Here is a 21,829-nt window from a genome sequence, read left to right on the forward strand (position 1 = left end):
ATAATTGGTTATCCATATGGAAAAAAAAAGATAAAGCTAATTAGATCTCTACCTCATATTATTACCAAAAGTATGGATTTCAGCTGAGTTAAGGGCTAAAACATGAAAGAAAACTTTTTTAAAGTTTTTGAAGAAAACATGAAAGAATATCATGATTTCAGGGATAGGATTTATTAAATAAGATGTGAAAAACACAAAGTTAAAAAAAATTGATAACATTTTGCTAAAGAAAAGTTAAAAACTTCTGTTCATCAGAAGATCCGAGAAGAGGGTAAAGATACAAGGCCACACACAGGGAGGAAATATCTGCAATATATTATATAACCAACAAAGGATTTGTATGCATCATAGAACTCCAGAGAACTTTTATAAAGAATAAGTAAAAGATAATTGAGTTAGTGGTAAAATGGGCAAAAGACACAAATAGGCATTTCTCAGAACAGGAAACCCAAAGACCTTTAAGCATATGAAAGATTCTTAGCCTCCTAAGTAATCTAAGAAATGTAAACTAAACCGATACTCTTCAGATTAGTAGAAGTTTAAAAATCAGATAAGATTGTTACCTGAAAGGTGGAATAATAGGAACTTACATACAATTGCTGATTGGAATATAAATTGATACCACTATTTAGGGAAATAGTTTGTCATTTCGTTTTTCAGGTAAAATTGAAGTAGCATAATCCCTGCCACTCAGTAATTCCACTCCTAGATACATGTTATAGAGAGCTTCCTTATATATACATGTCAGAAGATATATTCAAGAATGTTCAAAGTGGTATTTTTTGTGATTATAGAAAAATGGACTACAACTACATACTACAACTTCCAACTACAGTAGAATACATTTAAAAATGTGTTCCTAAAGTAAAATGATACAGCAGTGAAAATGAATAACCTTTGGCTACATATCAGCTTGGATTAATCACAAAAACATTGTACTGAATGAAAAAAGCAAGTCACAGAAGACTATATAAACTATGATTCCATTTATATACAAAATAAATGGGCAAAACTAAATAACATGTTGGGGCAGCCCAGGTGGCTCAGTGGTTTAGCGCCACCTTCAGCCCAGGGTGTGATCATGGAGACCTGGGATTGAGTCCCATGTCGGGCTCCCTGCATGGAGCCTGCTTCCCCCTCTGCCTGTATCTCTGCCCCCCCCCCCCACCCCGTGTCTCTCATGAATAAATAAATAAAATAAAAAAAAAAAACCCATGTTGTTCAGGGATACATATATGTGATAAAACTGTAGAGAAAAAGGGAATGATTTTCATAAAATTCAGGACAGTGGGTATCTCTGGAAGGTGAAGGGGAGGAGATTGTAATCAATTGGGTAGTATTACACTCATTGTTAACTTTTCCATTTCATAAATTGGGTAGTGGACATATCCGCATTTCTTTATTATTCTTTGGCTAAATATATACATCGTGCTTGTTTATAATTTGAATGATGATTTTTATTAAATGTACTACATTTAACGCCACACTGGCTGCCTCAGTCGGTAGAGTGTGCAACTCTTGATCTCGGGGTTGTAAATTGAAGCCCCACATTGGGTGTAGAGATCACTTAAAGTCTTAACAACAACAAAATAAATGTACTACAGTCATTTTAGAAAGCATGGTAAAGTGTAAAGGAGGAAAGCTGGAACTTGGCTGAATTACATCACAGAGATTGTCATTTCTCTTTATGTCTCTTCTCTAGTCAATGATATTTCTAGTTATAAGTCTTTCCGTCCACTTACAGTAAAAAGAGTACCTTTTTTTCAGACCCTAAGTTGCTTCTCCATCTCTAGTATCATCCTATTTCATTTGTTCTAATCTAAGAATAAGCTGGAGGGCTATTTTGAAGCTACTCCCCTGTTATGTAACTTTGAAGGGGCTCCCAGTTATCTCTTAAATCACTTAAAAATGTATGATTACATGCATTTAAAAAACTAATTTCATGCTTTCTTTTCCCTTCCTTTCCTTTCTTTCCCCAGGCACTTTCTACTTCAGCTATGATAGCAGATGGTACACACTTAATGCCTACCTCTTAGATGTTGCAGATGTTATTCATTTTGCCTGGATCCCTTGGCACCCAAAACAATAATAACAATAAACAAAACAATGCACCCTTTTAAATGAAACCACATCCAGTACTTTCAGAACTCCAGAAACATATCTTCCCTTTTTCCCCCCCAGAAATTTATCTTCTTAATGAAGTTTTAAAAATATTACCTCTATCTAGACCCATGATTGTTTTACTTAATAGTATTTAGGATGGCTGAATGAGTTTTTGGGAAGGTGGCTCAGCATTTCCTTCCTGTTGGTCTTCCTTAACAGTGCTTGCACCATAATATAACATTTAACTTTTCTGGGTTCATATATTCTTTTGGTAGTTATTACATAGTTGTAAAATTTTGTGTACTTGACTTTTTCTTCTTTTTGAATTTTATGCTCTCTCTCACTCTGTTCTACTTGAGATTTTCATTGTGACTTTTGGTTTTACACTTTTGTTAAGTAGGTCTACTTAATCTAGGACTTTATGCTTTATGCCCCTAACTTTAGTTAGGGGAGGGTGAGATGTGTTTCTGTAGTGGGGTTCCTTGAGAGTTGATGGTGGGAAGATCTGCTGAAGAGTCAAAAGCCTGGTAGTCAAGCAAAGCGGTTATCTGGTATCCTACAATTAAGCTACATGTTAACTTTGTGGTGTCCCAGTGTGGGTGTAATTCTATATATTTAAATCCCATTTTTCCTCTGCCTCCTATTTAAAAATTAGAGGAATGTTTGGTGAAGCAAATAAGAATTCCTTTTTGCTGGTACTTTGTGTCCTATTTGTATTCTTTTTTTTTTTTTTTTAATTTTTTTAACCTATTTGTATTCTTTAGTGCAAAGTTTGAAATGTTAAATTCTTATAAGTTTTTTTCAAAACAAGAAACTCCAAAATTCCTGAATTTGAAGCACTTCTGAGAATTTGCCAATTCTATAAAGTCAGAGTTCTTTATGTTGACACATAATTATTTAGCTCTAGAACCCAATATTAAGAACAAAAAGAGACACAAACATTTTCCTACATGAATCAGAAGCTAGCCAACTTTCTCTTAATGTTTTATTTTTTAAAAAATTTTTAAAGATTTTATTTATTTATTCATAAGACACACACACACACACACACACACACACACGGGGGGGGGGGGCGGGGGGCAGAGACACAGGCAAAGGGAGAAGCAGGATCCATGCAAGGAGCCCAACATGGGACTCCATCCCGGGTCTTCAGGATCAGGCCCCAGGCTGAAGGTGGTGCTAAACTGCTAAGCCACCTGGGCTGCCCTAATGTAATTAATGTTTTAGATGAAGGATTTTCCCTTCTGAGTCTGGCTAGAAGATATGTATCCCTGCTTTTTTCTCCACTTTTTACTTTACCTTGCACCAATCCTTAAAATGCCTTTACTACTGGTCTTATGCAAACACCTTTTATATAATAATTTTGTTTTTTCTTCTGCTCTCTGAATGTTTGGCAATATTTTTGTGCCTTGTGACCTTTACTAGGTACGGTAGTATATACTGTATCCAGAGCTTATAATTGCTTTTTTGGTGGTTTACACACAATATTTAGGACAATCCATTTCTTTTGGTCTTGTAAAATATCCTGGTGTTGTTTTTTTTTTTTTTTTCTGTTACTTGATACTAAGTTCCTAAAGTAATTTCAGCCTTGAAATCTTACATGCAAATTATTAATTGATGGCTTTCATTAAAAAGAATTTGTGTGTGTCTTTCTTCTTACTTTGAACCACAATGTCTTTCAACTCTGATTTAACAAATAGATTTGTGTGCTAATTACCCTGTCCCTTCCAAATCTCCAAATTTATTCCCATCTAGTGTTACTAAAAGATATTTTCTGACCTGAACTGTTGTCATGCCTATAGCCCAGAGCTCTTATTTATTATTCATATTGAATCTGTCCTTTTGCCCCTAGCCCCCAGGGTATGATTTTACTTTGGTGTTGGCTTATTTATTTATCTCTCTCCAGGGGAGGAAATCCGTCTTCTGTACTTAGTATGCCACAAAGATTTTGTTCTCCTTCCAGGGATTGTACTAGAGGCTTTGCAGTGTGCCAAGATGTAGGACAGAGTGTTTTTTGTTATAGGCAAAGAAGAATGCTTCATTGATTGATTAAATTCAACAAATCTTCTCAATTAGTGGTTTTTCTTTTAAGAATGCTAGTACAAGGCATCAAAGTCGGAATGGTGGTGATGGTGGGGGTAGGTGGGAAGGAAATAGGTTTTTGTGTGTAAGGTGTTGTATAATATAAATGTATCTGTAGAGCAGTAAGATTGTTCAAAAGGGGCAGGAAAGTCTGTTCTACTGATAGCCCACTGTTAATTGGACGAAATTTGAGAGTACAGAGAATAAATACCTAAATATATTTTAAGTGTGTACCATGTAGTTTTTCCTCTATTGGGTATTGAAGCATAAGCACCAGGAGTAAAGTGATATAGGAAATTACTCATTGTTCATTATCGGTCTAGTCCTTTTTTTTAGTGTTATTGGAATAGAAGGTTCTGCATTGTCCTATAGTCATGTCTGTATCAAAGAAGAGTATAAATCCAATATGCTGGACTATTTATACCAGGAAATTAGATTTCTAACATATTCCCTGGAAATTTTAGCTAGTAATAAACAGCTCTTGTGTGAAGAAGGTATATCCCTATGTCTAACGCAAATCTACTTGAGTTGAATTACTTTTTTTTTTCTTAGCTATGGAATATGAACATATTTGTGTGGTCTTTTGGCTAACATTTCCTAAAGTCCTATTAGGTTATACCTAAATATTCTTAGCTAATTTAACCATTGACATAACATGGATAGTATAAAGTTGAGTCTTTATCCTTTTTAAAATTTGGAGATTAGAATCTTACATGATATTCAAATAGAGGGGAATGACTGCAAGGAAAAACCTAGTAGATCATCATGATTCTTTCCTTTCCAGAGTTTATGGCAGAACCTGAAACTTACACAATCTCAAAATCTTTGTGCATGTCCAGAAGGGACATTTCCTTTTCATTTCCCCTGTGGGGTAAGTGGTTATGGTGTTGATTCTCAAAACTTGACTTAAATACTGTTGGTAATCTCTAAGGTCCTGCATTTTTTTATCTTGACAAAAATTAGCAAACTCTTATCTTTTGTAAAATCTCACCATTAGTTTATGATTTCCCACTAAAAGCAATACCATCCTCTGGTGAATTTGACCTGTCTCTGTTCTATGGCTCTCTGTCTAGTGTCTTGAAGTCTTGGTATTTCTTTCTGTGTCTCTGTCTTTGTATGTATGTGGGTGTCTGTCTCTTTTGCATTGGTAGCAGGATGAGTGTGATAGGTAGCTTATACTGGTCTTTAACTTCATACTTCAAGTCCACAAAGTATTAGTCCATCATGAACTCAAAAAGTGCAAATAAAGCCCTCAACTCATGGGAAGAGATGGTATTGATAATTGAATTTATTTAAAGAGACTGATATAGGATATGCAGATAATTTTCTAATCATGAAGTCCAGAAAAGATAGGTATATTTTTGGGCATAAGTTCAAAGAATCCCAATGAAGAAACCAGCCAGCTGTTCTCAGCCTTCTCCAATGTTGGAGCAAGAGTTTCTGTTAAACTGGATATTTGATGATATTAAGGAATTATTATTACCTTTTTCTAAGTGTGGTAATTATATTATGGTTGTGTTTTAAAAAGAATTCTTACTTTTTAGAGGCATATCCTGAAACGTTTACAGATGAATTATGTCTGGCATTTGCTTCAAAATAATCTGGGAATGGGGTAAGTGGGTGGGTTGTATGTATGAAATGAGATTGGCCACAGGCTGATGATTGTTGAAGACAGATGATAGATAGGTACATGGGAATTTGTTGTGCTAGTTTGTCTACTTTAGTATGTTTGGGATTTTCTGCAATAAAATGTTAAAAATACAATGTTGTTGTTTTGGGTGCCAAATGGTAAACGTTTACATGTTCTTTCTCCTCTTGAAATAGAGTGTTTGAGATTCTTTTGAACACATAAAACTAGTGAAAAGTTCTCTTTTCCAGTAGTCTTCAAGGAGTAGTAGCTTTTTTTTAATCTTTCTTTCAGAGGATTGTGTTTACAAACAGGCTTGATTTGTAAACATTCAGGTTTACAATTTATTTAAGTCTGATTTCCAGGAGGTGTGAAGAAAAGGAGTGATTATGAGAGCCAAAATGAGGAGAGATTTGGGAAGATCAAGAAGAGAAACTCTAAGAACTGAGTTAGTAGCAGTGCATAAAGTTGTGTCATGCTTTTGCAGAAGTTATTATTTAACATCCTTCAGGGATGAGTTGGACTGCTAACTTTCTAAAAACCTAGGGTCCATAAAGCATCAAATTTAATGATGGCCCTTCTCCTCGACCCCCATCTTCTCTACTCATGACTTCTTTCAGATGTTAGGCTAGGGAATCCTGAGAAATAAACAGCTGTTCCCTGCCTAAAGACAAAAGTGTTTTGGGGGCGGGGCAGGGAACTTAAGCAACAGCTGCATTTGTAGATGCCAAAGCACAAAGACTTTCTGTCTTTATGGCACTTTTATCTTATTTACATGGTTTTTACTAATCCAAATAATTATGTGCTCATGTGGGTAGAATTGTTTGCTACATGATCCAAGAGAAATGGGTGGGGAAACACCTGCTTTGAGTCAGTTTAGTCTTACTGCTTTTGCACTGTATCCAAGAATATAGTTAACAGACAAAAAGTAATTTGCCTTTTCCTGAGAATGAAAAGGAAGACCTTTTGGTTTCACTTTGTGAAGAAGAGCAGAAAGAAACCTGAAAGGTGGGTTTTCTCTGTTTAGAGAAATGAAACCATCAGGGACCCCATAGGGAAAAATGATTCCTGGGTTTTGGTTCTTACTGCCCTTACTCACTCTCTGCCACAGAACTCAGCTACTGGAAGAATACCAGTTTTTGTTCCTTATTGGTGCTACCACCTGTTCTTATTACTGAACTAAATGTTCTTGGCTTTCTTTGGTGTGAACAGGATCTCCCTCTGGGAAAGGTGGGAGGAGGGTGAAAAAGGGAACAGGAGGAGGCCCGTTCCAACCCTTGTGCTCATGTGAGAGGGACACACAGGGGTTAGTGTGCTGCCCTAACAGAGGGTCTTTGTGCTACAGCTTCTTCCAGAGCTGCAGCTCCAGAGATGCATGCTGGGAGAGCTTAGGCTGCTTCATCTCTGACACACTTGCTTTTTCCTAACAATAGCAGAGCAAGACTGATAATAATAGTTACAATAAAATAGATGCAGGCATTCTGAGTACATTCAGATACTCATTTTGTATGGAGAAAGTTGCCTGTAATTAAGTGATGAGAAAAGAGTATAGTTTGGAGACATTCATGACATTGAACACAAGAGTCAGATCTGTTATTGCATATCCACTGTGCATGTAAGCAGAGCTCTGACTTTAGGTCTTTCCCTTTCTGTGCTAAAACCTTTTACCTAGTCATGGGAAATCTGCCCCTCTTAAGTAAGAGCAACAGATAGAGAAAGTTTGGTCCTTCCTACTCAGATTTCAGACACTGGGCAGGTAGGTCAAAGTAGACACATTTCTGACCCAAGGTCAGTGGCAGATCTCCTTAGTAACCTAAAATATCATGACAACAACAACAACAATGGCAGCCTAATACTTAGATAGCACTTATACAGCCAGGCATTAGTCTAAGGTGCAGGTAGAGCTAGAGATAATTTATTGAATCTGTAAATAATCCTAGGAGGCAAATACTATTTCTAATCCTCTTTTAAAAGAGGAAACTGAAGTCTGGAGAACTTAACTAACTTTTCTAAGGTCATAGATATGGTAAATGACGGGACTGGGATTTTGAACCCAGATAGTCTGGTTCCAGAGTCCATGTTCTTAACTCCTACTGTATACCATCTCTCAGTGGAGCTCTGTCCTTTCTCAAATAGGGTTATCTGAACCACAGAACACAAGAAGTGACTTTAGTGACTATTTTAATTCTCTCTGGATAATAACATAATTACTGCTATGCATGGGAGAGAAGTTAGTTCATTAGGAGTTGTTGATGCCTTAGAGTATTAAGGCTTAATTCTTGAAGGAACTCAGTTGAGAAAGACTAAAGGGGCTGCTGCAAATACCACATTTGTACAAAACTGTACTGGAACTAATTTCCCTTTGGTTTGTTTTTGGAACCAGTTTTGGACTCTGGACAGAGGACCAAACCTTATCCATCCCTTGCTCTAGAGATAGAGCCTTTGTTAGCAGGAATAACTCAGCAGGAACAGTTGAGAAGAACAGCAAGTTGGGATGTGATAGTGGTCACATAGTGTTGCCAGTGGTCAAACCACTATTACTTTTAGAAACAATCACTGCTTCTTTTCCCACCTTTTCATTTGTTTCTGTGTTCCTCTGTTTCAAAATCCTATAGGTCACTGGGTATATATAGCCAATTGTCCTCTGAGAATGTTTAACTGTGGACCTAGACCTTTTGGTCTAGTTTAAGGGTCATTGATAGACATTCTTCTGTTTCCAGTAGTAAATTATGGAAGATCTTGCCTTGCCTTTATCTGATCTTAAAATATATTAAAATATATTTGTGAAAAATAAATCCACGTCATATGGATTCATTTGTGGGGAAATAATAGCTGCTTACATAGCACATTGTTCTTGAGCTGCTTTGGGGATAGATGTTCAGTGTGTATGAGGAGGAACAGTGCTAGTAAGAAAATAGAGTGAGGAAAGAACAGTTCCAACTTGAAATTAGCAGAATGAAGTTTAATTCCATTTTGCTTTAACCAGTTATATTACCTTAAGAAAAGTTTTCAACTTTTCTGGGTGATTCTTTATCTGTTGTAAAAAAAGAGGGAGCTTGGGGTACCTGAGTGACTCAGTTGGTTAAGAGTCTAACTTAATCTCAGCTCAGGTCTTAATCTCTGGGTCATGGGTTCAGGCCCCACATTGAGCTGTCTACTGGGCATGGAGCCTACTTTAAAAAAATAGGAGACTTAATAATATATTAGTAAGATCTACCCATATCACATCATTCATTTATTCATTCATGCATCCAGAACTAGTTATCAGCTGCCCTCTATATGCCAGTACCCTTCTAGGTGCTGAGAGTAACAAGCAGAGGATTAAAGGATGAAAGTTTTTTTTTTCTTTTTCTTTTCTTTTCTTTTTTTTTTTTTTAAAGATTCTGTTTATCTATTCATGAGAGACAGAGAGAGAGAGACACACACACAGTCAGAGGGAGAAGCAAGCTCCCTACATGGAGCCCAATGCAGAACTCAATCCCAGGACCCCAAGACCACAACCTGAGCCAAAGGCAGATGCCCAACCGCTGAGCCACCCAGGCATCCCAAGGATGAAAAAAAATTTTATTTATTTATTTATTTATTTATTTATTTATTTATTTATTTATTTATTTATTTTTATGATAGTCACACAGAGAGAGAGAGAGAGAGGCAGAGACACAGGCAGAGGGAGAAGCAGGCTCCATGCACCGGGAGTCCGACGTGGGATTCGATCCCGGGTCTCCAGGATCGCACTCTGGGCCAAAGGCAGGCGCTAAACCACTGTGCCACCCAGGGATCCCCCCCAAAAAAATTTTTTTAAAGACTTTATTCATTTATTCACAAGAGACATGGAGAAAGAGAGAGAATGAGAGAGAGAGAGAGAGAGAGAGAGAGAGGAAGAGACATAGGTAGAGGGAGAAGCAGGCTCCATGCAGGGACGCTGATGCAGGACCCAATCCCAGGTCTCCAGGATCACGCCCTGGGCTGAAGGCAGGCACTAAACTGCTGAGCCACCCGGGCTGCCCATACCTCACACTTAAACTCTAGAGAGTATAGTCAGACAGTAAATAAGTAAAATACATGGTATTACAGATGATAATAAGTGCCACAGAGAGAAATAAAACAGGCAAGGGTGGAAGTGTGGTGGCAAAGGGGGTGGAGCTTGCAACTTTAAATAGAGTGAGCAAGCAGTACATAATAGAGAGGTTAATATTTGGATAAAAATCTGAAGAGAGTAAGTGACTGAGCTGCTGACAGTTTTAGTAAGATGAGGACCAAAAATTGACCATTCTAGGTTGGTGGGGCCTCCTCCTATTCTTAGATCAGGTTTTATTTATTTATTTATTTATTTATTTATTTATTTATTTGATAGGTAGGTTTTATAAAATGGTCTCATTTCTGGTCTCATTAGTAAGTCTGATAAATTACCGTGGAGATTTTTTTTTTTTTTTATGAAGAAATTACTAGCAAGAATTTCAAGTGAGTGACATTCTTTGGTGGTTGAAATGTAACTAATAATTGAATTTATTGTTTATCTGAGTGGTTTAGTGAGGATTTGGGCCATGTCATGTCAAAGGATCACATTCTAGTTTTTGTGGGGAAGATCCAAAACCATTTGAGAAGGGCTCATCAAGCAGGTGCCACTTGTTGCTACTCTTTGTTTCCATCCTCTGGACATCATATTCATCATTGTTTCAGATCAGGTAAAGATCAGGAGAAGGTAGATACATTTAATAACACCAAATTTATGCTCTCCATAAAAGACACTAGAAGACTTGAAGAAGATATTTGCCACAAGTCTTATTCACAAACGACTCAGAAAAACTAAATATAGTTAGAAAAGACTCAACCAGTCTGAGTGTATTTATTAATTGCTGACAAGGATATGGGGAAATTTATTTATATTCATCTACTGGTGAAAGTTAAAGTTGCCATAGTCTTTTTATAGTGGCAAAGAGTTGGAGACTGTCAAAATGTCTGTCAATTAGGAAATAGATAAATAGATATGGTATAGGCACCTGATAAAATACAACACAGCAGGGAAAAGGGATGAACTGTGTATGTGTGTAAATTATGGATAGATCTCAAAAATAATGTTGAATTTTAAAATGTAAAAGTATAATACTTTGTACAAACAAAAAATATACATAACAGTGTACTATGTATTAATTAAGGATATATATGTATATACACACATATACACAAATACAATAAGTATACAGAAGTATTAAAAAACAGAAGAGTGTAACAAATTCATGGTACTGAGTGGCTTTTAGCGAATGGATGGTCTTAAATGAGACTTCATCTGTAGATTCGAAATAAACATGATGGAATGTTTATTTCTGGGTATTAGACAAGTAGGTGTTTATTATAGTATTCTTTTCCTTTGAGTAATTCTAAGTTAAGAGAAAGGGGCCAAGTTTCATAGGATGAGCTCTCAGAGAATAATTTACCAAACTATTTATATATAATTTGTCCTCACTTACTGTGTATCTTCTACATCTATCTGTATCAGAGGAAATGAGGTAGCACTATATTGTATTAACTCATGACAGTGTTCTCTCCTAATGTGTTCTTGGTGGTATCAAGATGGAAGAGCAAGAATTCTTATTGGCACAGATCATCCATGCCTTTTATTCTGACTCTTGATTTTTTACTTTATTACTAACTGAAAGCATATCAACTCAGGGGAAGTACATTTGGTTCCATTGTCAAAAGCATGGAGATGCTAGTTTGACAGACTGGGATGTGTAGAAGCTTAATAACAACACTGTGTCTTTTCTCCTTGTCTAACCTCTTCCCTACAGGGAATCTTTAACCAGTTTCAGTGTAGTAGTGAAAAAGTGCTTCCGTCTGACACTCTCCGCAGTGCTCTGGCAAAGACTTTCCAGGATGAACAGCGTTTCCAGCTGGGAATTATGGATGATGCTGCGGAGTGCTTTGTAAGTATTGGCCTCTGCCCCTCTTTGATATAGGGTGAGACTGTTGATTGTCTCCATCAAGGACTGGGTACTTTAATGTAGTATTTACTCAACCCTGGTATCTACAATTAGAACTAGGAATTTCCCTAATTTTTCAGAGCTCTAGGGTGTCTCTGCTAATGAAGTAGGAATTGCATAATGGATTCATTCTTTTTCCTTCGGGCTTAGTTTTGTGCTTGCCATTGCATATAAAACGGTGGCTCTCGCCTTCAATGGAGACAGGGCTCATTAAAGTACAAATTGCTGTGTACCACTCCCTTGAGTTTCTGATTCAGTAGGTCTGAATTAGGGCCCAACAATATCTAGCTCTAACAAGTTTCCAGGTGATGCTAATACTGATGCTGCTAGTCTGGGGACCACTGTATTTTGTGAACTCCTGCATTACTAATGATAATTAAACAGAGGATAACTGAGTCTCTAACACAAGTGTAATTTGCTGTCTAGGTAGCTACATTGCTCCCAGTGACTTTTAGTAGAAGACTCCTCTGAACTCTGGGTTCTATCCATCAACCTTCAAAAGACTCTGTGCATCCATTAACAAAAAAAATCTGAGAGTGATATATATTCTATTACATGGTAAAATGTCACCAAAATCAGAGGTACTGCTGAGCAGTTGGATCACTTACATATTGCTGTTGGGAATGTAAAATGGTATAGCCACTCTGGAAAATGGTTTGGCAGTTTCTCAATAAACTAAACTTACAGATTATCATATGGTTCAGAGGTTGTGTTACTGGACATGTATCCCAGAGAAAGGAAAACTTATGTTTGTACAAAAACCTGTAGGGGTACTTGGGTGGCTCAGTGGTTGAGCATCTGCCTTTGGCTCAGGTCGTAATCCTGGGGTCCTGGAATCAAGTCCTGCATCAGGCTTCCCCGCAGGAAGCCTGCTTCTCCCTCTGCCTATCTCTGCCTGTCTCTGTGTCTCTCTGAATAAATAAATAAAATCTTTAAAAAACCAAAGAAACCTGTACATGAATGTTCATAGAATCTTTATTTGTAGTAGCTCCAAATTGGAAACAACCCACATGCCTTTAATGGTAAATGATGAAATAAACCTTAGTACTTCCATACCATGGAATACTATGCAGTAATAAGAAAGAATTACTGATTTACACCTCAACTTGAATGGATCTAAAGGGAATTATGCTGAGTAAAAAAACCCACAATATCAAAAGGTTATATATCTACCATATGCTCCTATTTATATAACATTCTTGAAATAACAAAATCATAGAGATAGATAGGAGAACAAAATAGTAGTTGTTAGGTATTAGAGTTGGAATTGAGTGGGTAAGGCTATAAAAAGAATAATGTGAGGGAATCTTCTAATGTAATGGAACAGTTTTCTATCTTGATTGTGATAGTTGTTATATAACTCTATACATGTGATAAAATTGCATAGAGTTATACACATAAGTAAGTATAAAACTGGTGAAATCTAAACTCTGTAGATTGTATTGATGTCCATTTTCTGGTTTGGTTATTGTATTATAGTTATGTAAGATGTTCCATTGGAGGAAACTGGGTAAAGGGTATGTGAACCTCCTACACAATTTTTTTTTGAAACTTCCTGTGAATTTGTAATTATTTCAAATTAAACACTTTTTAAAAAAATCAGAGGTATTCTTACCTTCCAGGAGGATTACTGTTTCTCTGAGTAAACTGCCTACCAATATGTGTATTTTTTTCTATTAAGTATCATTGATATATTGCTTTTGTTCTTTCCCTGTTAGGAAAACCTCCTGATGAGAATTCACTTCCACATTGCTGATGAAACCAAAGAGGATATATGTACTGCCCAGCACTGCATCTCCCACCAGAAATTTGCAATGACATTATTTGAACAGGTGAACCTTATCTCTATCTTCATTACTTCTTTTCTTCTTCAAGAAGAAACAAATGCTGGGATATAGGGTATTAGATGGGTGCCAAAACAATTAATGATTGTGGCTGCTTCATTTTGCTTTTTTACTCTGGGCCCAGTGTGTGTGTACTAGCTGTGGTGCCACTTCTGATCCACTGCCTTTCATCCAGATGGTGCATTACATCTCCACTACTTCCCTTTGGTGAGTCTTAAAGTGTTCTGTACCCTTGGGTACTCCTTAAGTGATTGAGTTTTAACTGATGGCATCCAAATAGCTTATATTTTTATTGCTAAGACTATGCTATATTGTAGGAACTCAGAACAATAACTTTAAAATAACCTTTGTTTTTTCCTCCTTTCCCAACCATCTCCTTTTCTTAGGTTCAGTTCTGGTCAGCAAGGTGGGAGGTGAAATGAATTTTTTGAGCTTTAGATTTTGGAACAGGCAGAAGTGCTCATTGTGTTTGGGACACTAAAGCTGGTCAGGACAAGGGGTTTTGGTATAGTGGGCAGTGGAAGAAAATCAAACTTGTGAGTTAGGAGTTGCATAAATAATCTATTTGATTTAGTTATAACTCTGCATAACTCCTGCCATCATTCCCTTCCATTCCCCATCCTGAAGCAATCAGGCTATTTGTATGCTGGAAAGACGAGAAAAACCCTCACCAAGCATGTTTGGTGAGCTGCTGCAAAATGCCAGCACCATGGGGGATCTGCGGAACTGTCCGGTGAGTTAAGTCAGAGGTAGGGCTCAGAGTGGGGAGGGGAACCCTGGGATTAGTGGAATTTAGGCAGAGCCAGTGGGAAACATTTCAAACTAGTTTTATATATGTATTTTAGAGCAACTGTGGAGAAAGGATTCGGATTCGCCGTGTGTTGATGAATGCACCACAGATTATCACAATTGGGCTGGTATGGGACTCTGACCACTCAGACTTGGCAGAGGATGTCATTCACAGCCTGGGTACCTGCCTTAAGCTGGGTGATGTGAGTATTAGTTACCTTTATATCTATCTGACTTAGGAGTTCTTATGTCTTAGTATTACTGCTTAAGGGCAGTGAACACTAAACACAAAGGTATGTCCTAGATGACAAATATTATAGAGTTTTGGACAAATACTTGTTATATGTGTACACATACATGTGCATGAAAGTACCTGCTCACATACCTCCTTTGGGTAGGTGGCATAGGCTTTTTAGAAAAAAATGGGATGACATTGCCTTGAAAGACAGAATGGGCAGAGCATGGCTACTAATAAAAGTCAAGCAATTTATAGAGTTCTTGTGTACCCTACTCATGGTTTGTTTATACCAGTGTAGAGTGAGGAGGTGTATTCAACTATAGGTGTAATAAGGTCAAAGTAGTGAGCAATCCTAACTAGAGCTGTGATGGGAGGTGAAGGGGTAAAGGTTAGTGACCTGAGTTTCACAATACAAAATTTACTGTGAGGAACCATTGTCTGTTGAGAAGGTAATGAAGTAGCTTTTTTTTTTTTTTTTAAATTTTTTATTTATGATAGTCACACAGAGAGAGAGAGAGAGGCAGAGACACAGGCAGAGGGAGAAGCAGGCTCCATGCACCAGGAGCCCGACGTGGGATTCGATCCCGGGTCTCCAGGATCGCGCCCTGGGTCAAAGGCAGGCGCTAAACCGCTGCGCCACCCAGGGTTCCCTGGTAATGAAGTAGCTTGAAAGAGAATATAGTGGTTTAGTGGTTTTCTGTGGATCCATTCAGGGGAATAGGGGGAAAGACTTCAAGTCTGGAATCCTTAACCTTATTAGCTCCATGCTAATGGACTTGGCAGTGTATAGGTACAGACAGTGTTTTCCTTCAGTTCAAGAGAAGAGCCAGAAATTCTGTGGTTTCTTTTCTACTGGTTTCTTTCTTTTCCAGTCTTGTGACTAAGGAGATCCCTTGTCATTCTTTTTTTTTTTTTTTTTTTTAAATTTTTTTTTAATTTTTATTTATTTATGATAGGCACACAGAGAGAGAGAGAGGCAGAGACACAGGCAGAGGGAGAAGCAGGCTCCATGCACCGGGAGCCCGACGTGGGATTCGATCCCGGGCCTCCAGGATCGCGCCCTGGGCCAAAGGCAGGCGCCAAACCGCTGCGCCACCCAGGGATCCCCCCTTGTCATTCTTTAATGTCACTAAGCCATGACTGAGAATAAATGAACTGTCTGGGATCTTATTTTAGGTCTCCTTCCCAAGGAATCTCTGACATGAATAAGTTATGCATAAGTTAAATCTCCTTTTTCTAAATTTCTATAGTTTACGTCTTCTTTATGGTTCCCTTTGTTTTATTTTTATAATGATTTTCTCATTCACATAAGTTTCTCAGGGCAAACATCCTTTTCATCAAATTTTTTCGTATGTCTCTTAGATCTTGGGCAGCCTGGATGGCTCAGCGGTTTAGTGCTGCCTTCAGCCCAGGGCCTGATCCTGGGGATCTGGGATCGAGTCCCACATCGGGCTCCCTGCATGGAGCCTGCTTCTCTTTCTGCCTGTGTCTCTGCCTCTCTTTCTCTCTCTCTCTCTCTGTCTCCCATGAATAAATAAATAAAATCTTAAAAAAAAAAAGAAACTTAAGGCAGTGCTAGATGTCTACGAATTGAAATGCTGATAACCAGCATGGTGGTATTGCCCCTCCTAAGAGCATTTTTACCCCTTAGGGTCTCCACAGGAAATTTATATTTATGATACCAGTTGATAAATACCTTTGAAACTTGGGTGTTTTGTTTTTGTTTTGTTTTGAATTTTCAACTTTCTTGGCTCCTCTATAAGCACCAGCCATAAAATATTATTGAAAGTCTGAAGAAACATCACTACCTTACCTGTTTTGCTACTATCTGTTTTGCTTTTCCCTACATTTTGTCTTTTTAGGATAATTTCTGATGATTAATATGGACTAGAAACAATTTTAGACTGAATATTGGAGAAGGAAATCAATACCTTAATAAGAAATGATGGAGTCTACTGAGAGATGATGTAAGAGGGTTGAGTGACTTTTTTCTATTCTCTTCTTTCCTCACAGCTGTTTTTCAGAGTGACAGATGACCGGGCCAAGCAGTCTGAACTGTACTTAGTAGGAATGATCTGTTACTATGGCAAACATTATTCTACATTCTTTTTCCAAACAAAGATCCGCAAATGGATGTATTTTGATGATGCTCACGTCAAGGAGGTAGGAATATTCAAGCCCTTCTTGAAGGTTTGGAGACTGCAACAAAAAACTAAGGATAATTACTTGTCTTCTTGTTTTCAGTGTTTATTTTCATAATTTTGATGTCTATTTACTAATCTACCTATTGAAATTATGAGAGTACCAGTCTTACCTTCTCCAGTAGATGACAAGTTCCTTAAAGATAGGATCAATGTATTTTATTATTTTCTGTGAGTCTTCTCACCATGCAGTCAGCACAGTTCTGTGTTTATAGTTGGCAAAATGATTTTTTTAAAATGTCTTAATTGGTTGATTTGAGCGAGGACAGTACTGATGCTTCAAATTAGGTTAGAAGGTTAGCATGAAGTTCAGAATTTCAGACTTGGAGTTATCAGTGAGTAATACTTTGTCCCAGAGCAGCTACAAATTATTCTCTGATTGTTACCTCCCTAAGATGCCTTAACATGTTTTGAGGATAGTATAGGGGGAAAAATGGGGCTATGATGGTATTTAAAGCTGGAAACTTGTTACTATCTAAATCTGTGACTGAAGTAGTTAAGGTGATCTGGGTGAGTTTAGGAAGCTTCTTGAGATATGGTTAGCAGCTAGGAGACTCCTGACTGTAGTTTACACCAGTCTGTGGACATTAAGCAGTGTCTTATACAAATAGTAAAGTCTGACAATTTCTTGATTGTCCATCTCTTTTTAGCTGTTGTAGTTTTGGACAATTTGTATGAATCCCTTGAGCTTTAGGATTTTTATTTAAAACATAATACTTATATTAAATAAGATTTGTAAGTAAAAAGGATACCTGTATTAGTTAAAATAATAACTTAGTTATAAATTTGCTGAACATCTGTTACAAAATAAGCACTATACTGGTTGTTCGACTTTCAAGAGCACACCATCTCAGAATGTGATTGGTTCAAGTTTAAGAGGTGAGTTTAGAGATTTAATTGGATTGTTCTTTTCACGGCTCTTCTGTCACTCTTTTCCATTCTTTGGCAGTGCTGAATCCAGCTCAAAGCTATGGCCTAGGCTCAGCTGTCTATTCTAAGCAGTTTGACATTTTATGTCCTGCCATGTGTGAACTCTGAAATGGATTGTTGCTTATTCTAAGGCAGTCTGTGAGAGTTTCTGCTTGCTCTTTAGCTTCATAAAAGTGATTTTAATATTTAGGAGAAAATTATATAATTTATAGAATGGTAGAATTGCAAGTTTCAAGCAAGGGCTTTAATCTGTGAAAAGAAATTGGTCACCAAGGCAGCTGAAGTCCCCTCACAGCATATTCACCTTTGAGAACTTTTATTTATATTTCACAACTGAATTGATGTTTCACAGGAATAAAAGTAATTTTATTCATCATTCCTGTCTTATAGGGTTTTATTGCTTTCTGAAAGGACTTAACAACAACAACAAAAGATTTAACAAAATTTTCGTGAAATTTAGGTCTAAGGTCTCTTTTGTGATCTTTTTACTCAATTCTTGTCTTTTTATCTTTTGTATTTCTTTAGAAAAACAGAGGAGAAAGATATGTTTTAATGTGGATATGAAATATAACTGTCATGTTTTTCTGATTGTTTCTGGTTCAGATTGGGCCCAAGTGGAAGGATGTGGTGACCAAATGCATCAAGGGGCATTATCAGCCTTTGCTACTGCTTTATGCAGACCCCCAGGGTACCCCCGTGTCCACCCAGGACCTGCCTCCCCAAGTTGAGTTCCAGTCTTACAGCAGGACGTGCTATGATAGTGAAGATTCAGGTGAGCAATCTTTACCTCTTTACCTCTTCCCTCTTCCTTCCAATGTGATCACTGGACAGTTAGGACTCATACTTAATCACGAGCCTAGCACATAATCTATCTTGTAGAACGAGGATCCATTAGAGATAGAAGTGCCAACTCGTGCTGAAGCCCAAGGTATGCCAGGCTTTGCTTCTGTCAGCCTTCAAGAATGTGTTGCCTAAGTCACCTGGCCCTGATTAAAAAGTGAGAAGGCAATTAGGTTGATTTAGACTGAAATAAGAAGTTTTTGAGAGAGACTCAATGTTTAACCTTCTAATATTAGTAAAGATGACTGATTCAATTTAACAGTGACTTCATTGAATCGTTAAGACCAAGAAAAATAATTCTTTTTGTAGAAAAAACTACAAAACTAGTCATTTTGGGATAAGAGTTTTTTGTTTTAAAATGCCAAGTGTAGTAGTAATATTCCTCAGCCTGTGAAGCAATTTTTCACTTCTAATTTGATTGTAATGTAAATCATGTTTTCCTGTAGAAATAATTTGTAGCTTCATGGCTAACGTCATAGGCTAGCCCATAGACGCTTATGATATATTAGAAATATAACCCTAATGATTTTGGCTTGATTTCTGAAAACGAGGAAAAGAAATATTCTTTTCCTCTTCTAGATCTAGGACTCTCCTGGAGTATAATTTTGAAAGAGAAGACGCTTCTCCTTGGAATTTTTTTCCTTCCCTTTTGTACCTTCCTCCTGCTTGATACCTGGTGTTCTTCCCAGCTTTGTACCTACCCAGACCTGCTCTACTTTTTCTCCCTTCAATCAAACACCCATTTCCACTGTTGTGCTTATCTCAGCAAGTCATTCAGAGGAAATTAATCTGATTGAACTAATCTACTCTAAAGTATAAATAATAGCCCCATAATTTCTCAGATAAAGAATGCTTACAATGTCAATTAAATTTTTTAAAGTGGCATTTCTGGCAGTATAGGACAAAAATTATGGGATGGGAAGCAACTGGTTATGTATGCCAGGTCGGCCTGGGACTCTCCATCTAAATAGATCTTACTTTTCACAACTTTTTCCTTTCTTCCACTTTTCCCCATAGGTTTTCTAAAAGCCCCACAGTTTTTCACAGTGGCAGGCAAAGTGAGGGCTTCAGCAAGGTAGGGGCAGGAGTGGGAGGAATTGTTTGTATGTCTGGGTTTATCTGAAGTTGGGTGTTGGGAAGAATGGCTCTGGTATATCCTTCTCACCCTTCCATCTAGGAAGTTCTTGCCTTATGGACCTTTGTTGCCATCCAACTCTCTTTGCCTTCTCTCTGTCACTGTCCTTTTCTCTTTCCTTACTTTTGCATATGTGTCTCCTCCTTCCCTCAGGGAGGGAGCCCTCCATCTCAAGTGACACTCGAACCGATTCTTCAACGGAGAGCTATCCCTACAAACACTCCCACCACGAGTCTGTGGTCAGTCACTTCTCTTCTGATTCTCAGGGGACAGTCATCTATAATGTGGAGAATGATTCCACGTCTCAGAGCAGTCGGGACACAGGTAGGGAGTTATGTAGTGGACTCTGCTTGCCTGATTCAGTTCTTGCATAGAGATTCTCCCAAGAAAAAGAAGCTGGGGCAAGTCAGAAATGTTTGCCATGCAAAGGGAGAAAGGCCCAGAACTTGGGTAATTGGGTGGCATGAAAAGAAACAACACAACTCTGAATGAATGATGATATTCCATTGCACATATTCCTCTCAACACCAGCATGTAAATAAGGATGATTGTAATATGATTATTGATGTGATTATTTATTCCAAAATCTGCTTTTTTTTTCTGCTATATTCTTCATTCCTATCCTTCTCATAGTATTTCAGTAGGCCTTTGTCGTCTTGCACCTCATCATGTTTTCATGCTAGACTTTATCTCAAGCAGAAGGCTTTGAGACAAGGGGCATATTTATGGGTATGGGACACTTGCTCATCACTTTGCTGGGCTTCCTGAAGGACAGAAGAGCAAACGAAAGAAAGCTAGCCTTTTTGTTATTGTGAGTTCCACGCAGAGGACATTCTCAAACTGTTCTGTTAGTCTGTAGAAGAATGTGTTGTCAGTGGAAGAAACTAATACAGGACATAAAAGGAAGAACAGTGAGTGATTCACTGCTGAGATGAAAAGTTTATCACTTTTAATGCATATAACAGTGCCCATACTCTTAGAGACTTGGGAATTAGTGAGCTCATGGCTTCAGATTGGTGGTTCATACTCTTTGCTTGGCTTTTTTTTTTTTTTAAGTTTCTATTTAAATTCCAGCTGTTAATGTACAGTATAATATGAGCTTCAGGTGTATAGTATAGTGATTCAGCGCTTGTCATACAACACCCTGTGCCCATCACAAGTACACTCCTTAATCCACATTAAAGGGATCACTGGGGATCCCTGGGTGGCGCAGCGGTTTGGCGCCTGCCTTTGGCCCAGGGCGCGATCCTGGAGACCCGGGATCGAATCCCACATCGGGCTCCCGGTGCATGGAGCCCGCTTCTCCCTCTGCCTGTATCTCTGCCTCTCTCTCTCCCTCTGTGACTATCATAAATAAATAAAAAAAATTAAAAAAAAAAAAAAAAAAAAAAAAAAAGGGATCACTGTTTCCCACGTCCACCACCCCCCCGCCCACCTCCTTTCTGGTAACCATCAGTTTGCTCTCTTCAGTTAAGACTGTTTCTTGATTTGTCTCTCTTTTTTCCCCCTTTGCTCATTTGTTTTGTTTTTTAAATTCCTCATATGAGTGAAATCATATGGTGTTTGTCTTTCTCTGACTGATTTATTTCATTTGGCATAATATTCTTTAGTACATCCATGTCATTGCAAAGGATCAGATTTATTCTTTTTTATGACTTAGTAATATTCCATAATATCCAGCAGGTAAAGAAGATATGGTGTGTGTATGTGTGTATGTATATGTATATATGATTGTGTGTGTGTGTATATATATCATAATCACAATCATATATCACATATCATAAATGTGTGTATATATACACATCATATATACATGTATGTATATGTGTATTATATACACACACAATCATATACACACATACACACACACGATATACCATATCTTCTTTTCTAAAATTTTTTTAAAATTTTTATTTATTTATGATAGTCACACAGAGAGAGAGAGAGAGAGAGGCAGAGACCTAGGCAGAGGAAGAAGCAGGCTCCATGCACTGGGAGCCCAACATGGGATTCAATCCCGGGTCTCCAGGATCGTGCCCTGGGCCAAAGGCCGGCGCTA

At 37.7% G+C, this 21,829-nt stretch overlaps 1 protein-coding gene across 18 annotated transcripts in view; it reads left to right on the top strand.

Annotated features, from left to right (window-relative positions):
• USP54 (ubiquitin specific peptidase 54) overlaps positions 1-21,829 on the top strand; it is a 118,679-nt gene that overhangs the window by 65,832 nt on the left and 31,018 nt on the right. For 11 of the 18 annotated variants that reach the window (XR_005986884.1, XM_041749565.1, XM_041749567.1 and 8 more), the window contains 9 exons: positions 4,970-5,056; positions 11,602-11,736; positions 13,512-13,625; positions 13,762-13,844; positions 14,265-14,370; positions 14,483-14,629; positions 16,678-16,827; positions 18,399-18,567; positions 19,924-20,094. Coding sequence is in view for 17 of the 18 variants with exons in the window: in XM_041749565.1 (XP_041605499.1) it covers positions 4,970-5,056; positions 11,602-11,736; positions 13,512-13,625; positions 13,762-13,844; positions 14,265-14,370; positions 14,483-14,629; positions 16,678-16,827; positions 18,399-18,567; positions 19,924-20,094 (1,162 nt within the window). In the remaining variant the exon portion in view is untranslated. The remainder of the gene's footprint in view (positions 1-4,969; positions 5,057-11,601; positions 11,737-13,511; positions 13,626-13,761; positions 13,845-14,264; positions 14,371-14,482; positions 14,630-16,677; positions 16,828-18,398; positions 18,568-19,923; positions 20,095-21,829) is intronic. The other 7 variants (XM_041749572.1, XM_041749573.1, XM_041749577.1 and 4 more) reach the window with 3 other exon arrangements.

The sequence above is a fragment of the Vulpes lagopus genome, chromosome 3, assembly GCF_018345385.1.
Source record: "Vulpes lagopus strain Blue_001 chromosome 3, ASM1834538v1, whole genome shotgun sequence".
Classification (NCBI taxonomy): Eukaryota; Metazoa; Chordata; class Mammalia; order Carnivora; family Canidae; genus Vulpes; species Vulpes lagopus.